This window comes from Portunus trituberculatus, chromosome 14 (genome assembly GCF_017591435.1).
Source record: "Portunus trituberculatus isolate SZX2019 chromosome 14, ASM1759143v1, whole genome shotgun sequence".
Classification (NCBI taxonomy): Eukaryota; Metazoa; Arthropoda; class Malacostraca; order Decapoda; family Portunidae; genus Portunus; species Portunus trituberculatus.
In genome coordinates, this window is record NC_059268.1 from 11,210,236 (window position 1) to 11,226,683 (window position 16,448).

Here is a 16,448-nt window from a genome sequence, read left to right on the forward strand (position 1 = left end):
CTCTCTCTCTCTCTCTCTCTCACACACACTCTCTCTCATCTCTCTCTCTCTCTCTCTCTCTCTCTCTCTCTCTCTCTCTCACACACACACTGCGTCATCTAGTCATTTAATCATTTGCTCAACACCACCACACTATTCTTCCCTCAGCCTGGGTCACCTCACCTCAGCCTCGATGAACTTCGATCTTTCCCTTCCTTCCCCGTCACTCCTTCGCCAACACAGCAAGACAACAACAATGAGAGGCTTCATGCAGTAAATCAACCGAAGCAAATGGAGAATTCTGCCACGTTATTCCTACCCACTCAAGAATGGAAGCGTCACTCAAACCCATGACAGGCGACAGCGAAAGAATTCAATTAATGTCTCTCTCACTCCACGTAACAGCCTTATGTATCGACTTCCCCAAGCTGGAGAACTGCTGGAGGAGAGGAGGAGTCTTTCGTCCCACTCTTCCACTCCAGACGAACGGGAGCAGCCAGCCAGACGGTAGGTAGCGGCGCGGTAATGGAGCGGGGGTGAAGATGGGCTTGGAGTGGGTCATTAGCGGAGGAAAACGACTAGTGGAGTGAGAGGAGAAGCGTCGGGTCTGCCTGGATGCGAGGATATGTATTACTATTTAATGAGAGGTGTGTGGCGCCCCTGGGCCTGCTGTGATGGTGGTGGTGGTGGTGGTGGTGGTGGCGGTTGCTGGTGGTGGTGGTGGAGAGGGCCGCTAAGATAAGGCAACTAAGGCATCTGCTGTCATAGTGTGATAATTATCCAGGTGATGGTAATTATGCCGCATAACCTTTTAGCCTTCGTTGTGTCTCTCACTATATGCACAATACACCACCATTATCTATTCCTTCTCAGCCAAATATTACACTAAAGACGCAGAATGAACTTGCCTTCTCTTCCATAAGTTTTCTCCGAGTGTAGAATAAAATACTAAAGTCAGACTGGCCAATATACAAATAATGGTCTGCTGTAGTTGATAATCCTTAATACCCTTTGAGAAAAGCAAACTCACCAAACACACGTATAGTTACTCATGATGAAGCCACCTCTTAAAACATTAGTAGACCACCATTCATTTCAGTATAAATCAATTAGTTTGACATCACCGTTCAGTGTCAATGAGGCGCTCAAGACTCAAGGTAATAAATAAATAAATAAAGAAAGAAAGAAAAGAAAGAAAAGTGGCCACTTTGTACAATAAAAGTTCATCTTCGCACATGAAAACTACATGACGGTCCCCACCCTCCTCTCAGCGCCTCCACCACCGCCGCTCCTTTGTCCCAGTCATCGCTCCCGGCCACTCGAGATGAACAAACTCAACACTCGATTCCTGACTCTCCTTTCCCGCCTCACTCCGCCCGCTCCCCGCCCCCTTCCGCTCATGTCCCACTGTAGGAAGAGGAGAGGGCCACGCAACAGGTGGTCCTCAGAGAACATGACACCATTACAGAGAGAGAGAGAGAGAGAGAGAGAGAGAGAGAGAGAGAGAGAGAGAGAGAGAGAGAGAGAGAGAGAGAGAGAGAGAGAGCTCTTCGGATATATGCTATACAGGAGGAGTTCGTCGTATTATTAATCAGTTCATTTCCTCGTCCTGATCCCCCTCGCTCCTACCCTCTGCTTTTACGCATCATTCGTTTTTTCCGTCTCTTCCTGCCGGCCTGTGGCGAGGCGCTCAGGGTGAGGAGCGTCAGCATGTGAAGAGCAAGGTTGGAGAGTGGAGCTGAGTAAGACTATCCTGTTATTATTTATTATCAGAAGGCGCGGTCAAGGAACTGGTTGACTACGCTTACTGGAGGTCACACGCCCCTAGCGGCTGCCAACGCGCTTATTTTTGCACATGGCTAACTTTTGACTGATGTGAGCATGGAGAGCCGCCGGGGTGATCTGTGGCGTAATGACGTGCTCGGAGGCACTAAGCAGTTTAGCAACGAAGCAACACACTACCTCACGCCAGAGCAAGCAGTGCCAATTGTGATGCCAGGGCCGCCTCCTCCACACCCGTCTCAATGGTCTAATTACAAAGTTGTTGTGCTCCGCTTGACATCAACATCCTTCCTTATTTAGTAGTTAATGGTTTGGAGTGTCAACTTTTACATTATGTTATTTGCTCTGCAATAAACCTTTGCAAACTTTACATTTCCATGCTGGGTTTACCTTTGATATCAATATGTAGGTCCTTCATAGTGTTGCGCTCTTACAAGGTTTCAATGAAAAACGGTCATAATGTGTGTGTGTGTGTGTGTGTGTGTGTGTGTGTGTGTGTGTGTGTGTGTGTGTGTGTGTGTGTGTGTGTGTGTGTGTGTGTGTGTGTGTGTGTGTGTGTGTGTGTGTGTGTGTGTGTGTGTGTGTGTGTGTGTGTGTGTGTGTGTGTTCAAAACTTTCTGGTGCCACTGGACGGTGCTGATGACCTAAGTACAAATTTCCTGAACACCTCAAGTAGTCTGGGCATCCTGCGGTGCGTGGTGCAGTAGAGATGTGATGGGGGAGCGTTTCCTGCCCTGAACTTTTAGGTTTGAGCCGCTAACATAACATCAGTTATAGGAGCTGATAAAAGAATATTGTGCAATATGTGACTCGGACACAACATCCTTTACCACCCAAGGAATCACTGCCAACTGATGCTCCGACATTTACGGACGCCTTCCAAATAAAGGTCCCCATGGTGCTGAACACGTTACATTTTGCCAGACATTCAACACGCTGGGATGCGATTGCGTCTCTATTCCCCCGGTACACATTCAGTACAACTTTATCTCCACTTCCTGGAGCTGCAGCCTGACGAGGGGTGAGTGCCAGCGCAGATTAACAGCAGTGAATGTTCGCGCAATACTTCAGGATGATCTGTCATTTATGAGAAGTGTGGCAATTATCCCTATAACAGTTTAGCCTCGCGTGTTACAAAGACGGTGAAGCGTTTCCCGGGGAGAAACGACGGCAAAAGATACACTGTGCTGCAGAGACAAATTGTTACGTTCATATTCCCACACGACATTTCTCCCTCCTGACATTTCCCACCTAACAGAATCCTCCACAGAACAGGATTTCATAAAAGATAATTTCCTTCCCGTCGGAGTAAGAAAGAACTGACCTGTGATAACGAAACACTAACGGCTTAAGCTGACAGTTAAATATATACGCAATGGCGAAGAAAATGCCAGGAGAGGGAAATATTCAGAGGGGGAATAAGTCAGGGGACGTTCGCTTGGGGAAATATGTTACACTCAAGAACAAGTGAGGAACAACGCGCTGCCTCACTGCTACATTATTCTCTCTCTCTCTCTCTCTCTCTCTCTCTCTCTCTCTCTCCGGTTTACAGACAGTCACTGACATCAGGATTTATCAAGGAACATCCCGTAAGATATCCCCAGTGACCGAGTTTCTCAGTAAAGCGGTTGAAACCACTACCCTTCATGATAAACTGACATACCTGAACCATACGTGTGCCGTGTGCTCAAATTTTGTCTTCTTTCTGTATTATACTCGCTTCCCCGTCGTTACTTCGTGAGAATCGGTAATACAATAAAGAAGTAATGAAAGGAAAATTAAAGAGTAAAAAAAAAAAGGCATTATAAGAGATGATGATATATATATATATATATATATATATATATATATATATATATATATGAGAGAGAGAGAGAGAGAGAGAGAGAGAGAGAGAGAGAGAGAGAGAGAGAGAGAGAGAGAGAGAGAGAGAGAGAGAGAGAGAGAGAGAGAGAGAGAGACTAAAGTAGGAAAAGTATATCTACTGTGTGTGTGTGTGTGTGTGTGTGTGTGTGTGTGTGTGTGTGTGTGTGTGTGTGTGTGTGTGTGTGTGTGTGTGTGTGTGTGAATCTAAACAATCTAGAATAAAAAGTGAGGAAAAATCGTAATGGTGGTGGTGGTAATGACAGACGATGCTGATGCTGCTGCTGTTGTTGTTGTTGTTGCTGTTGTCGTTTTGAAGAATGTCAACTTACCCAATGAGCGTCCCACTTGTTCTTGACGAAGGCTGGCCCGAGGGAGCGTGCTGGGTTCATGGAGGCACCAGTGAGGGGGAGCTGCAACGAAAGACAAACAGGCGTACATTCAAATCTCTACACATTGGAAAAAATCAAAAGGAAAACTAACAAAACTAACAGGTCTTTCTCTTAGCATTTTCTCAGTATCAGTATTATTAACAAACGCGAGACCTCCAGAAAATGAACAACCAGTTTTATTAATAGAGGGTAAAGGAAGGAAATACACAAGAGATAAGTAAGAACAAAATAATTGCAGGAGCGAAGATAGTGATGGTGTTTAGAGGGTCGTGAGGGTGATGTTTGTGCCACTAGACTGTCAATGCAGCACTATAGAGATAAAACACAGGGGACATAAGTTGATTCTCGTGACCCAGGGGTGAAGAGGGAGGGACTGAGGTGTTGACGATAAAGGCAATGGCGTAGACACAGTGAGATTGTTTACACCGCCAAAGTGTCAGTGTAGCACTTTGGTGGTGGTAAAACACTGAGGTCTCGCGTTAGTGGCCTTGGCTCTGGTGCGTGTCAGCGACTGTCTTTGGCAACAGTGACTAGAGCGGCAGTGAGGCAGAGGGAAGTTGTTGCTGTGAGACTAAGACCCGCTTCCACAAACGCATTGGCGTCTTACTACCAACACTTTTAACAGATTCAGGTGGAAGTTACAGCAAATTCTCAAGTGGTAGAATTCTGCGTCATCAATGGAAGGAAAAACAAAAACAAAAAACAACACCACCTGACTAATCATATCAGCAACCCTTGAAAACATTACTAATGAGAGCCTGAAGTGTTTCAAATCTGGGGACGGGAACCTGTGCTATCGTCAATGTTTAGATAAAGCGTTCAACAGCAGACGACACGCACAGTATTCAGCAGATCCCGGAAACGTGAGTAGGGAGTGTAATCTCATGGTGCAAGTTTTCTGGTGTTATAACATGTGAAACTACTGAATGCAACGCTCGGCTATATGAGATTCCCGGTAATCGTGGCACTTGTGTTGCAGTACCGACGATCACACAATACTGCAAGGGAGAAAATCTTGTGCCATAAGGGGTGTGTGTCAATTGCTATAATGATCAATAATCCCTTGACTGCTATGGCTTTTCGACCTTGATGAAGTTCAGCAGCAGCAGCAGTAGCAGCAGTAGCAGCAGTAGCAGCAGTAGTAGTAGCAGCAGCAGCAGCAGCAGCAGCAGCAGCAGCAGTAGCAGCAGCAGCAGCAGCAGCAGCAGCAGTGGTGGTGGTGGTGCAGCAGCAGCAGTGGTGCAGTGGTGGCAGCAGTGGTGGTGGTGGTGGTGGTGGTGGTGGTGGTGGCAGCAGCAGTGGTGCAGTGCAGCAGTGGTGGTGGTGGTGGTGGTGGTGGTGGTGGTGGTGGTGGTGGTGGTGGTGGTGGTGGTGGTGGTGGTGGTGGTGGTGGTGGTGGTGGTGGTGGTGGTGGTGGTGGTGGTGGTGGTGGTGGTGGTGGTGGTGGTGGTGGTGGTGGTGGTGGTGGTGGTGGTGGTGGTGGTGGTGGTGGTGGTGGTGGTGGTGGTGGTGGTGGTGGTGGTGGTGGTGGTGGTGGTGGTGGTGGTGGTGGTGGCAGTGGTGGTGGTGGTGGTGGTGGTGGTGGTGGTGGTGGTGGTGGTGGTGGTGGGTGGTGGTGGTGGTGGTGGTGGGTGGTGGTGGTGGTGGTGGTGGTGGTGGTGGTGGTGGTGGTGGTGGTGGTGGTGGTGGTGGTGGTGGTGGTGGTGGTGGTGGTGGTGGTGGTGGTGGTGGTGGCAGCAGTGGTGCAGTGGTGGTGGTGCAGCAGCAGTGGTGCAGTGCCAGCAGTGCAGTGCAGTAGCAGGTAGTGGTAGCAGCAGCAGCAGTAGTAGTAGTAGTAGTAGTAGTAGTAGTAGTAGTAGTAGTAGTAGTAGTAGTAGTAGTGATGCATCGGTATCGGTATCGGAATCAGCGGTATCGGCCCATTTTGGGTATCGGTATCGGCTTATTTTATGCCGATACTTCCGATACCTAAAAGGAATTTACTACTTAGTGATATATTCGATATAAGATATTGATGATACCAAATTAATATAATACGGCGTATTAAGTTTCCGTGGTGATTACCGTATATCATGAAATACTGTTTTCTGTGGTAATAAGCCACAACCTCTAAATTGGACGTGTATGAAACGCATATAGGCTGAACTCCGGCATCCTGTCACACGGTCGGTCATGAGTCACCACGCATTCTCACTGTCTCTTAGTCAGACGCTGCTCCTCCACCTACACAAAGTTCACACAGGTGAAAAGCTTATGTTTTTTAATTATAATCTAAGAATGTCAAACTTCAGATATTGAGAATCCAACAAAATGATTTATATATATATATATATATATATATATATATATATATATATATATATATATATATATATATATATATATATATATAGTTAGTTAGGCATTTAGCATTATTGTAAATAACAGCATATTCTTATTTGATTTATAATTAAGTGCTAGTGGTAGCCTTTTCCAAGATATCATACTGGAATAGGTGGAAGCTCGAATTATATATGTATATTAATTTTAATGCAAGTTTAATTTTTGAGTTACTTGTGTTAACCTAAGGATGTAAAAATTCCATAACTAAGAAAGTAACGATTCTGTTTTGTAATCATGTGCATTGTGTATAATTTGTTGCATATTAATTATTTAAGATCATAGCAATACACTAGAAATTTAGAATAAACTAAACTTTTTTCTATTTAATTGAAAAGATTAGGTGAAAGCTCATTTTTCTGAATTGGTCTACTAATGTCTAATGAATTAATATCAAAGGATATCAGATTTAATTACAGAGAAACATACACAACAAAATGAGTTTCTTTTGCTAATATTTTCCGTTTTACAATTTTAATAAATTTAAAAATATTTTTGATCGTCAAAATATCGTCAATGAAATTAATAATGAAAATGTACAAGACCAAATTGTCGATAAAGGAGTAAGAAGTAAGAATTTAAAATAATTGACAAGAATCAGAAGACTGAGAAGATATTCATCCCAATTACTGAGTAATTTACCTTTGCAAATGGCTTCAAAAAGCTTCTAGAATTGCTCCGATTTCACAAACGTTCTCAGAAGGACTTACAACATCCCCCAAAACAAAGCCTCCCATCTGATAACGCTCGCCGTCCACCAACTCATCCTAGTGTCCAGTGCAGTAAATCACTAGAAGTAGTAGTATCGGTATCGGTATCGGCCCAATTAGGTGGTATCGGAATCGGTATCGGAATCGGCCAAAATTTTGGTATCGGTGCATCTCTAGTAGTAGTAGTAGTAGTAGTAGTAGTAGTAGTAGTAGTAGTAGTAGTAGTAGTAGTAGTAGTAGTAGTAGTAGTAGTAGTAGTAGTAGTAGTAGTAGTAGTAGTAGTAGTAGTAGTAGTAGTAGTAGTAGTAGTAGTAGTAGTAGTAGTAAAATAGTAACAGAAATAGCAAACTGTAGTAGTAGTAGTAGTAACAGCATCTACCACAAAGCTACTTCTACAGGAGAAAAGAAGAATCTTGGGGACCAGCACGCCTTTACTCACCCCTACGAGCGTGCAGGCCATGTAGGCGAACCCAATCACGACGGAGGGGTTTCCGAAGCTCCTGCGGTAGGGATTGACGGAAGAAAAGAACACGAAGACCACCACGAAGGTTAAGAGAAACTCCAGACCCAGACCTTGCCACTGGGTGATGACTTGTGACACCGAGGTGGCTCCCAGGTCACCCGTGTAGCCAGATGACGTCGCCCTGAAGGAGAAAGACATACAGTGAGTGAGGTTAAAATGTAACTTCCCATTTTAAATCATCTTTATAATAGTAGTATTCTACAGCGTAAAAAGTGATATGCGAGGATATAATGTAAGGTAGAGAGGAAAACAAACATAGCAGACCAAAGCATGACAAACGTGAGTCAAAGTTTATCATTTCCTGTACATGAATCATTCCTGACGTGGAATCCTGTGGCGTGGAGGACGTGAAGATAACCATGTCACAACTTTACAGTTTTCTCAACAGGCGACGCACTTCTCGGTACAAAACGACATTACCGGAGTGAGTATCTACCTTGCTCCTGTACACATCAACATCACGCGAAGCACCATTAAGAAGCAAGCGAAAGTATATAAATAAATAAAAAGAAATTCAAATACTGTGTCCATGGCAGGTCGGTAGGAGGGTATAGGGCCATTCAGAAATGATTGGACACTTACCACAATGTGTTTCCCGGAAAAAAGCCTTTCTGGTTATAAGGAGAGATTTGAATTACGCTTTTAACTTTAATATTCAACCTCATATATTGCGAGGGATGATTTCAATAGTGGCCCCAGAGTAACTAAAAGTGTTCCCTCCTTTACATACAAAGAAAGAAAATGGTTGGTGTACAGTACCAGACTATTCTATTTAGCTGAAGGGAACTTGTGGGACAAATAATATTAAATTTACAAGGGAAGGTTCGGCAAGCTGATGCCGCGCACTGCTGCCTATTTTCCTTCGCGGTGCTCCGTGTCCCTTCTTGTAGCTACTGTTATGAGGCAGTGATGGAGGTGGGGGATAAAGATGGGAGGTTTTTAGATACCCTTCAATTTTAGATTCTGAAATGGTTAGTTGGATTCTCACGGCTATGTTTCCTCGGACTGATGAGGCAGAACTAATATCAATAATACCGTGAAAATCTAAAAAAAAAACCCAACAACCCAACAGCAGCCTATTAAATGGGAATAGAGATACGCGCAAAAACATAAGAAAATAAAGGAAGAAGATGTAAGAAGCCATCAGGCGTGTGCTGTTTCTGTCTACGTATTTCAACCAATCATCTTTATCAATAAATTTGTCTAATCTTTAAAATCTTTCTAATGACTCAACAATAAACTGAAATGACGTTTGAGAAGTTCTACAATATACTGAAATAATCGCCTTTTTCCTTCAAGTTGCCGAGGTAAAGTGGGACGAAACAAATGAACAATTCACTCAAGCTCTCCAACATGCATGGGCGGCGAAGCGAGGCCCGAACCCTTGCCGTGGTCACCTACAGCCTGGCGAACAGTCCATCTGTTTTAGGATGAAGAGAATGACGTCACTCAATCGCCCACGTGAACCTCGATCCACCTGGAACTCCCCTGGACAAAGAGAGGTGAGCCCAGGTAGTGGTGACCTTGTATTGAGGCATTCCCGCCTCCTCCTCCCAAACAACTTCCCTTTCCTTCCCGCCTGGAAAAAAGTACACGTATTTGTATTGCTGCATCCCCCACTCCTCACTGCACAATTTTACCTGGACGGTCGCTGTGGTGAACGTAGCATAAATTCCGGGGATTCGTTACGAGCGTTGAGGACGAGGTTAGTCAGTGACAGTACCGGTCAAGACCAGGCAGCCACAGACACAGGAAAGACAAAGGTATCTAAACTTTTCACCAGCACTTCACTAATCCCAAGCCACTAGTACAAAACGGCTCACAGTATGAAGTCAATTGGAGCAGGCACACTAACACCTCCACACCAGGCAGAGCTCACCGGCACGGCACGGAAGCCCACAAAACTCTGGCTCTGCACGGTACACACACGTTGAAGCACACAGGTTCCCAGTTCCACCGCCAAGCCTCTCCTGGGATGAGGTGTAGTAGGTAAGCTGTCCGAGGTCCACTGGGTGAATACATTCAATCCAAGTGGCAGGTGGCGGTCAAGTTAACGTATACTGTCCACGTCACCTATGAACCTTTGCCCCGAAGCGTGTTCCCTGGTTCATGCTATTCCGAACCACATATTCCCACACTTACTCACCATCACACACACACACACACACACACAACAGTATCATGCATCATTTGCAGATCTCTTTCTCGTGTGTGTGTGTGTGTGTGTGTGTGAAAGTGAGTGCGAATGTGTGGTGGGTCTGGCAACTTCCGCAGAGGGAAGGAATGGGGTAGCGGTTCAGTGTGTGTTGCAAAAGTAGAAGGGGAAGGAAGGAAAGTCTGAGGTCTTCACTAGTCCCCGCCCGTCCCATCCTCCTTTACCTGGGCGATTGGCGAGTCCAGAGACTTCTTACGGCCCCATCCCGATCCCCATCCTCCCCTTCTTCCTCTTCCTCTTCCGCCTCCTTCTCTTTCTTTTCCTCCTCCTCCTCCTCCTCCTCCTCCTCCTCCTCCTTCGGTCCGTTAAGCAATGTGTGAGCTGAAATCGGGTCGTAAGAAGTCGCTCCGCTGCACTCGACCCTCAGCCTTACCTGCACCAGGGACAAACAGGTGTAGGGGAGCGCACGTCACCTGTATTTATGACCCGACATGTTTTGCGATCACAAATACTCGATCTTTGCACACCTGAGTGGAGAAGAAAGACGGTGTGGTGGAAAGGAACAGGCAGGAGGTGGAATAAAAGACAAGGACGATGTGTGGATGGGGTGGTGGGAGAGCATGAATAAAGGATATGGTGAAGGAGATGGGGATAGATGCCTTGGTAAGAGATATGGGCCCGTATTGAGAAACGCTTAGCTCCCACACCACGACTATTTTCCAAGGCCGCAGAGATGATTAGAAGGATTTTCAAGTGTGTTTCTCCAGTTAATAATGATGAAATCTTGTCAATTTGCCTCTGGAACCGTAAAAACACCTCAAAACTCGTGTCAAATTAAATAAAACATTTTGAAATAGTGGAGGTGAAGCACACGTGTTTGAGAATAACGAGCCATATAATGATGTTAAAGGTAATGGTGATGCGGTGGTTACATGGTGCGATAGTGACTTTGGCATTACTCCTTCGAACGACTAACTGTACAGTAACAAACAAACATACAAACAACACAACTTCTACTCAAATACTATGTTTTTCCCTTTAACTTTTTAATATCCTGTTAATTAAAAAACACCGGTGGCCTTTCCTTGCAAAGATAGCAACTTTCTCTCTCTCTCTCTCTCTCTCTCTCTCTCTCTCTCTCTCTCTCTCTCTCTCTCTCTCTCTCTCCCTTAGGCTTGTCGCTATACGCCTTCCCCATATCCTGGTGATGATGCAACGAAGAGGAGGAGGAGGAGGAGGAGGAGGAGGAGGAGGAGAATGTGATCTATTCTTTACCCACCGTTAGTCAATATTTGCCTTTCTACTCTCGGGAACAACCAGCCTCACACACACACACACACACACACACACACACACACACATATGGGCAAGCCTCTTAATGTGTAGCCCCTGTTCACCTAGCAGTAAATAAGTACAGGATGTAACTCGAGGGGTTGAGGCCTCGCTTTCCCGGTGTGTGGAGTGTGTTGTGGTCTCAGTCCTACCCGAAGATCGGTCTATGAGCTCTGAGCTCGCTCCGTAATGGGGAAGACTGGCTGGGTGACCAGCAGGCAACCGAGGTGAATTACACACACACACACACACACACACACACACACACACACACACACACACACACACACACACACACACACACACACTTCTAATAATGGCATATAATGATGAAGGAACACCTGCATGGCTGACACACGTAATAAAGGAGATCAATACGGATAATAAAGCATAAGATTCTGTTGGAAATAATCTCTCTCTCTCTCTCTCTCTCTCTCTCTCTCTCTCTCTCTCTCTCTCTCTCTCTCTCTCTCTCACTGAGATAAATAACTAAACAAACGAAACGAAGAAAAATGTTAGATTGAAATTAACAAAAAAGAAAAATTACTCTAATAAATTTTCCTCTACCATGGAAAGGGAAAAAAGGAAAACAAGTAAAAGATTTCCATCTCTGCACCTTCGCCTTTTCTAGTATATGGAGACCTGCATTTCACTCCTGCATGAAACACACCAGGACTCGTATTATGAAGCGCTTTGTTGGGTTAGGTTAGATTACAATATGCCGAGGCAGACATGATTAACCCCTTCAGTACCATGACACGTTTTCCTATTGATTCTTGATACTATTTGGTAATTTTACAGATTCAGAAAGTCATGTAGGGATCCAAATAGAGAAGACTATGGCCATTAATCTTTTGATCTTCATAGACCCTTACTAATGTCATCAAAATCGTCTAATCATACCCAAAAACTCAAGGTCGTAAAGCGCTCCAGTACTTAAAGGGTTAACCAGATTCGCATTAACTATTTTTTCCCCTTCGATCAGTGATACTAAATCTTAAACTATCTCTAGAATGAGGAGAAATATCTTTGTGAACTCGACAATGACTAACACGAAAGAAAAGTGGAAGTAGTCTTGATATGAAGCTACGTTTGAGAATACAGGTGCGTTTGATTAGAAGCTACAAGGCAAAATGAAAACGATAATATACTTCCGTGCAAAACAAAATATGAAAGCTACTGAAAGGGTTAGGTTTCATTTAGTTAGTGGAGTGCTTTTGATACTCGCCTCTAAGTATTAAAGTATACAAATAAATAAATAAATAAAGTCAAGTGTAATCAGAATGAGATGCAGATAATTCGACACGTACCGATGACAAAAAGAATATTAATAATGAGATTACTTGAGAATTTTATCACTAATGGTATTTAATTCTCTTCTCTCTCACTTTTTTTTCTTCATTTCCCTCACCACTCTCTCTTATCTCCTCCCTCCATCTCCTCACTCCCCTCTCTTATCCCTTTATCCTCCTCTTCTCTCTCTCTTTCTCACACTCCCTTCTCTTATCTCTATTAATTTTTTCTCTCATCTCCCCTTCCTTTCTCTAAATTCACCCTCCCTTTCACCTCCTGTTCTGTTTATCCCCTCTCTCTCTTCACCCTCTCTTCTCTCTCCCTCCCCGTTCACCCCTCCTCATTCTCTTTCCCTTCACTTTTCACGCTCTCTCTCTCTCTCTCTCTCTCTCTCTCTCTCTCTCTCTCTCTCTCTCTCTCTCTCTCTCTCTCTCTCTTCAGCCTCCCGTCTATCCCTCATTAACTTTCATCTGACGCCCTTTCCTAGAACACAGCCAGGTGTGTGTGTGTGTGTGTGTGTGTGTGTGTGTGTGTGTGTGTGTGTGTGTGTGTGTGTGTGTGTGTGTGTGTGTGTGTGTGAGACAGGCGGATAAGTAACCTTGACCGACACCCTTCTGAAGAGTGATTGATAGCGTTCAGAGTGAGGGGAGAGGGAAAAGGACTCCACACACACTACTGCTACTGCTTCTGATACGCGATTTTTCCCTCGCTTAGCTTTCTTTCTATGCAAACTTCACGCACGAAAAATCTAATCGAAAGTAATTTTTCTGATATGTCATCCCGTTATGCGCTAATAGAGTTAAATTTTTGACTTGAGATAAACTAAACCTAAGGGAAACCAAACGTAACCTAACCTCACTTAACCTAACCTAACCAAACTTTGATAAACCAAATTAGAGTAAACTAAAGTAAATCTAGCCTACAATAAGCTAAAATAACTTCCCCTGACGTAATATAAGCTAATGTACCGCATCCAAACACACAACGATAAATCAATTAAACCTAAGCGAATGGAAAGCTACATTTGCTAACATTTTGTGGATATAATATTCGTGATGGGAAATTTACTAAGGGAACTTAGAGTGTAAAGGATCAAACATATGTAGAAGGATTCAGATGAAATGACAGCGACTCCCAACTAGAATTAGAAACCCCAATCTTTAACTATGTGTAATTTTAAACCCTGATTAAGTGCGAGCGAGTATAATTGACTTTAATATTGTTCCAGATGAGTTTTCATGTCTACGTGCCACAGTCAACCACCAGCACACGGCAAGGGCATGACATCAACGCCAGTACATGAAAGGTCTGTATTCTAAAACGCTTTGGTCACTTACCATGGCTATTTTCAAAGGCCACAGAGAGGGTTAACTAGATTCTGAAGTGTTTCTCCTGTTGATAATACAGAATAGTTAATCTGTCACTATAACCCTAGAAACAGCCTTAGGAAACCCGTGTAGCTTAAAGAGGCTTCAGAATGTAAAAGAGAGGTGGCACAGAGGTGTTTCAGAATATGTTCCAAAAAGAAGAGGAAACTATTAGTTGCGCAATGCTCCAGTCCCTTTATGTCGCGCCGCCGCCACCCAGAGCCGAGCCGAGGACCTTGTGACACCTACCCCAATGTGGCGTCACCGGCCCGCCCATCTCTGGTTTTGTAACTCAACTCCCACGTCAACAGTGAGGTAAGAGATGACCATTAGACATAGAAGATTGAACCTCGGCGATAATGAAGCAAGCAACGACACTAACAAAAATAACAACAACTAAGTATTACAACTAATAGAACTCGCGTATAATGAACAGACGATTCCAATTTTATTTGTATTTAGTTACTTAATCATTCAGTATTTATTGTCGGCTGCACCAGTAATAACCACACACGGCACAGTATCAATGCTTTATCGCTTTTCGATCATGGAAGTAATATTTCATTCTTGACATAAAAGGCGAAAAAGGTAGTTGGATATATTGTAACATCGCACGTGTGTGTGTGTGTGTGTGTGTGTGTGTGTGTGTGTGTGTGTGTGTGTGTGTGTGTGTGTGTGTGTGTGTGTGTGTGTGTGTGTGTGTGTGTGTGTGTGTGTGTGTGTGTGTGTGTGTTGCAAAAGAGATATGTGGATATCCTCAACCCTGAACGTGGCGTGTGATTGGTATAATGTAATCAGGTTTAATCCACATAAATCCATCAACATGAAAAAAAATGTTGTTATTGTTGTTATTATTATTTTTTTTGTCATTATCACTTCTGCTACTACTACTACTACTACTACCACAGTTGATATCACTGTCATAATCACTCATTGCTATCAACCAAACCGTGATTCGCGGAACTAAAATGGCTTTGGCCTACACTAATGAAAATTCCCTAGCTTTAACAATTACAGGCAGCAACACATCGGCAGCTGGTGTCTGGAGATATGTCTGTTTCTAGGTATTCACAAACTCTTCGCTCTTTCTCCACTACTATTTTCCACAAACACCGACATGATTAGCAAGGTTCTCAAGAGTTTCTTACGTTGATAATGTAGAAATCTTGTTGATATGCCACTGAAACAGTAAAAACACCCTTAAAAACCCACGAAACTTCATCTGAAACCTTTTTAAAGTAGAGGAGATGCATGGCAGAAGTATTTAAAAATATTGTGCTTAGTGGTGGTGATGGAGACGAAAAAATGAGATCGTGACCTGAAAACCACTCCGAGAGAAGACGAAAAGGCGGCAGACAGAGAAGCAAGGAGGCAGACAGCACTGAATATACGATAGGAAGATATATACGAGAGCCATAATGTTAAAGGCAGTCTAGAGTGGAAGACAGAGATGCCTCTTTCGGCCCGAGATACATGGAGATTAGCGCCATTACGGGACGAGGAATATGTGCGAAAATTAAGGTCTGTGAGATTGAATTTTGGGACTATTGGAGGACGCGAGGCTGTGATGGCGTTTGTTGATTATGTGTCCGCGGAAAAATTGCAGGCCGGGAGTTATAACATGGAGGTTTCCGCTGGTGTACTGAGAGGAAAAATACATCACCAGCCAGACTGCTCAGGGAAGTCTGCGGTACTCTCCTGCCGAATCTTGTTTTACTGAGCGAGGCTGTGCTCTAGTCTAGCCTCTCCTTTACCTGATCATTCGGTACATCTGAGACATATTTACTTGTTCTATAACCCCTTTACATTTTTAACCTCTTCAGTACTGGGACGCATTTCTACCACGAGTTTGTGTATGATTAGACGATTTAATTTACATTAGGAAGGGTCTATGGAGTCAGATGATTAATGGCCACAGTCTTCACTATTTCAATCCCCACATAAGTTTCTGAAGCTGTATAAAATCGGCAATTATTAAGCAGAATAAATATGAAAACACGTCATGGTACTGAAGGGGTTAAACTACGTACAAATTTTCAGTTCCGTCCCTTCTTGTAATGTTTATATGAAGATTCAAAGCATTATTACTGGTGCTGTTAATTGCTTAAGTCGCAGTGAGAAGGAGAAGTGTTGAAAAAACTCGTGAAAATAAGTAATATCCTTTTTTATTTGCTTCAGTTTTCATTTTTCTTAGTGAGTCTCAGTGTAAGTCCTGATGAAGATGTTTGAAGATAATTTTTCTTTTTTTTTTATGTAGGAGAAAAGCCAGCTAAAGGCAACAAAATATTGAAAAAAAAGGCCCACTTGAATGGTGGTTCCCTAAAAGAAAAATAGAGTTAGCCAAAAGTCTGGAACAAATGTCTTGATACACCGACATGGTTAGAATGATATATTTAGTGACTTACTTGGAATCTTGAACACTATCCGGTGGTACAAGTTTAGATTACAATTCCGACATGCAACAGTAACACCATCAAGAGAGATAGAGTTCACCTGTCAGTGGCTGTGGCTTTACATTAACTTTGTAATATATGGAATAATAAACACTTAAAGGTCTACAAATTACATCCACTAAGTAAATACGTCTAATACTCGTACTTAGGGAAAAAAAAGTCAGTAATATCATCCCGGAAAATTGAACACAAATCCTTCATTACGAGTTCCCTGTGGCGG

General features: G+C 43.6%; 1 protein-coding gene and 1 long non-coding RNA gene across 8 annotated transcripts in view; one reads left to right on the plus strand and one right to left on the minus strand.

The window, feature by feature from the left end:
* LOC123503364 (neurogenic protein big brain-like) overlaps positions 1-16,448 on the minus strand; it is a 131,356-nt gene that overhangs the window by 28,375 nt on the left and 86,533 nt on the right. For 3 of the 4 annotated variants that reach the window (XR_006674424.1, XM_045253048.1, XM_045253050.1), the window contains exons 3-4: positions 7,545-7,749; positions 3,957-4,037 (exon numbers count right to left, since the gene is read on the minus strand). Coding sequence is in view for 3 of the 4 variants with exons in the window: in XM_045253048.1 (XP_045108983.1) it covers positions 3,957-4,037; positions 7,545-7,749 (286 nt within the window). In the remaining variant the exon portion in view is untranslated. Of the gene's footprint in view, positions 1-3,956; positions 4,038-7,544; positions 7,750-9,507; positions 9,666-16,448 lie in introns of those variants that run through there. The other variant, XM_045253049.1, reaches the window with a different exon arrangement.
* LOC123503368 overlaps positions 4,397-16,448 on the plus strand; it is a 13,470-nt gene continuing 1,418 nt past the window's right edge. The window contains exons 1-5 of one of the 4 annotated variants that reach the window (XR_006674428.1): positions 4,397-4,879; positions 7,504-7,769; positions 8,928-9,130; positions 13,637-13,714; positions 13,908-14,090. This is a non-coding gene — a long non-coding RNA (uncharacterized LOC123503368). The remainder of the gene's footprint in view (positions 4,880-7,503; positions 7,770-8,927; positions 9,131-13,636; positions 13,715-13,907; positions 14,091-16,448) is intronic. The other 3 variants (XR_006674427.1, XR_006674429.1, XR_006674430.1) reach the window with 3 other exon arrangements.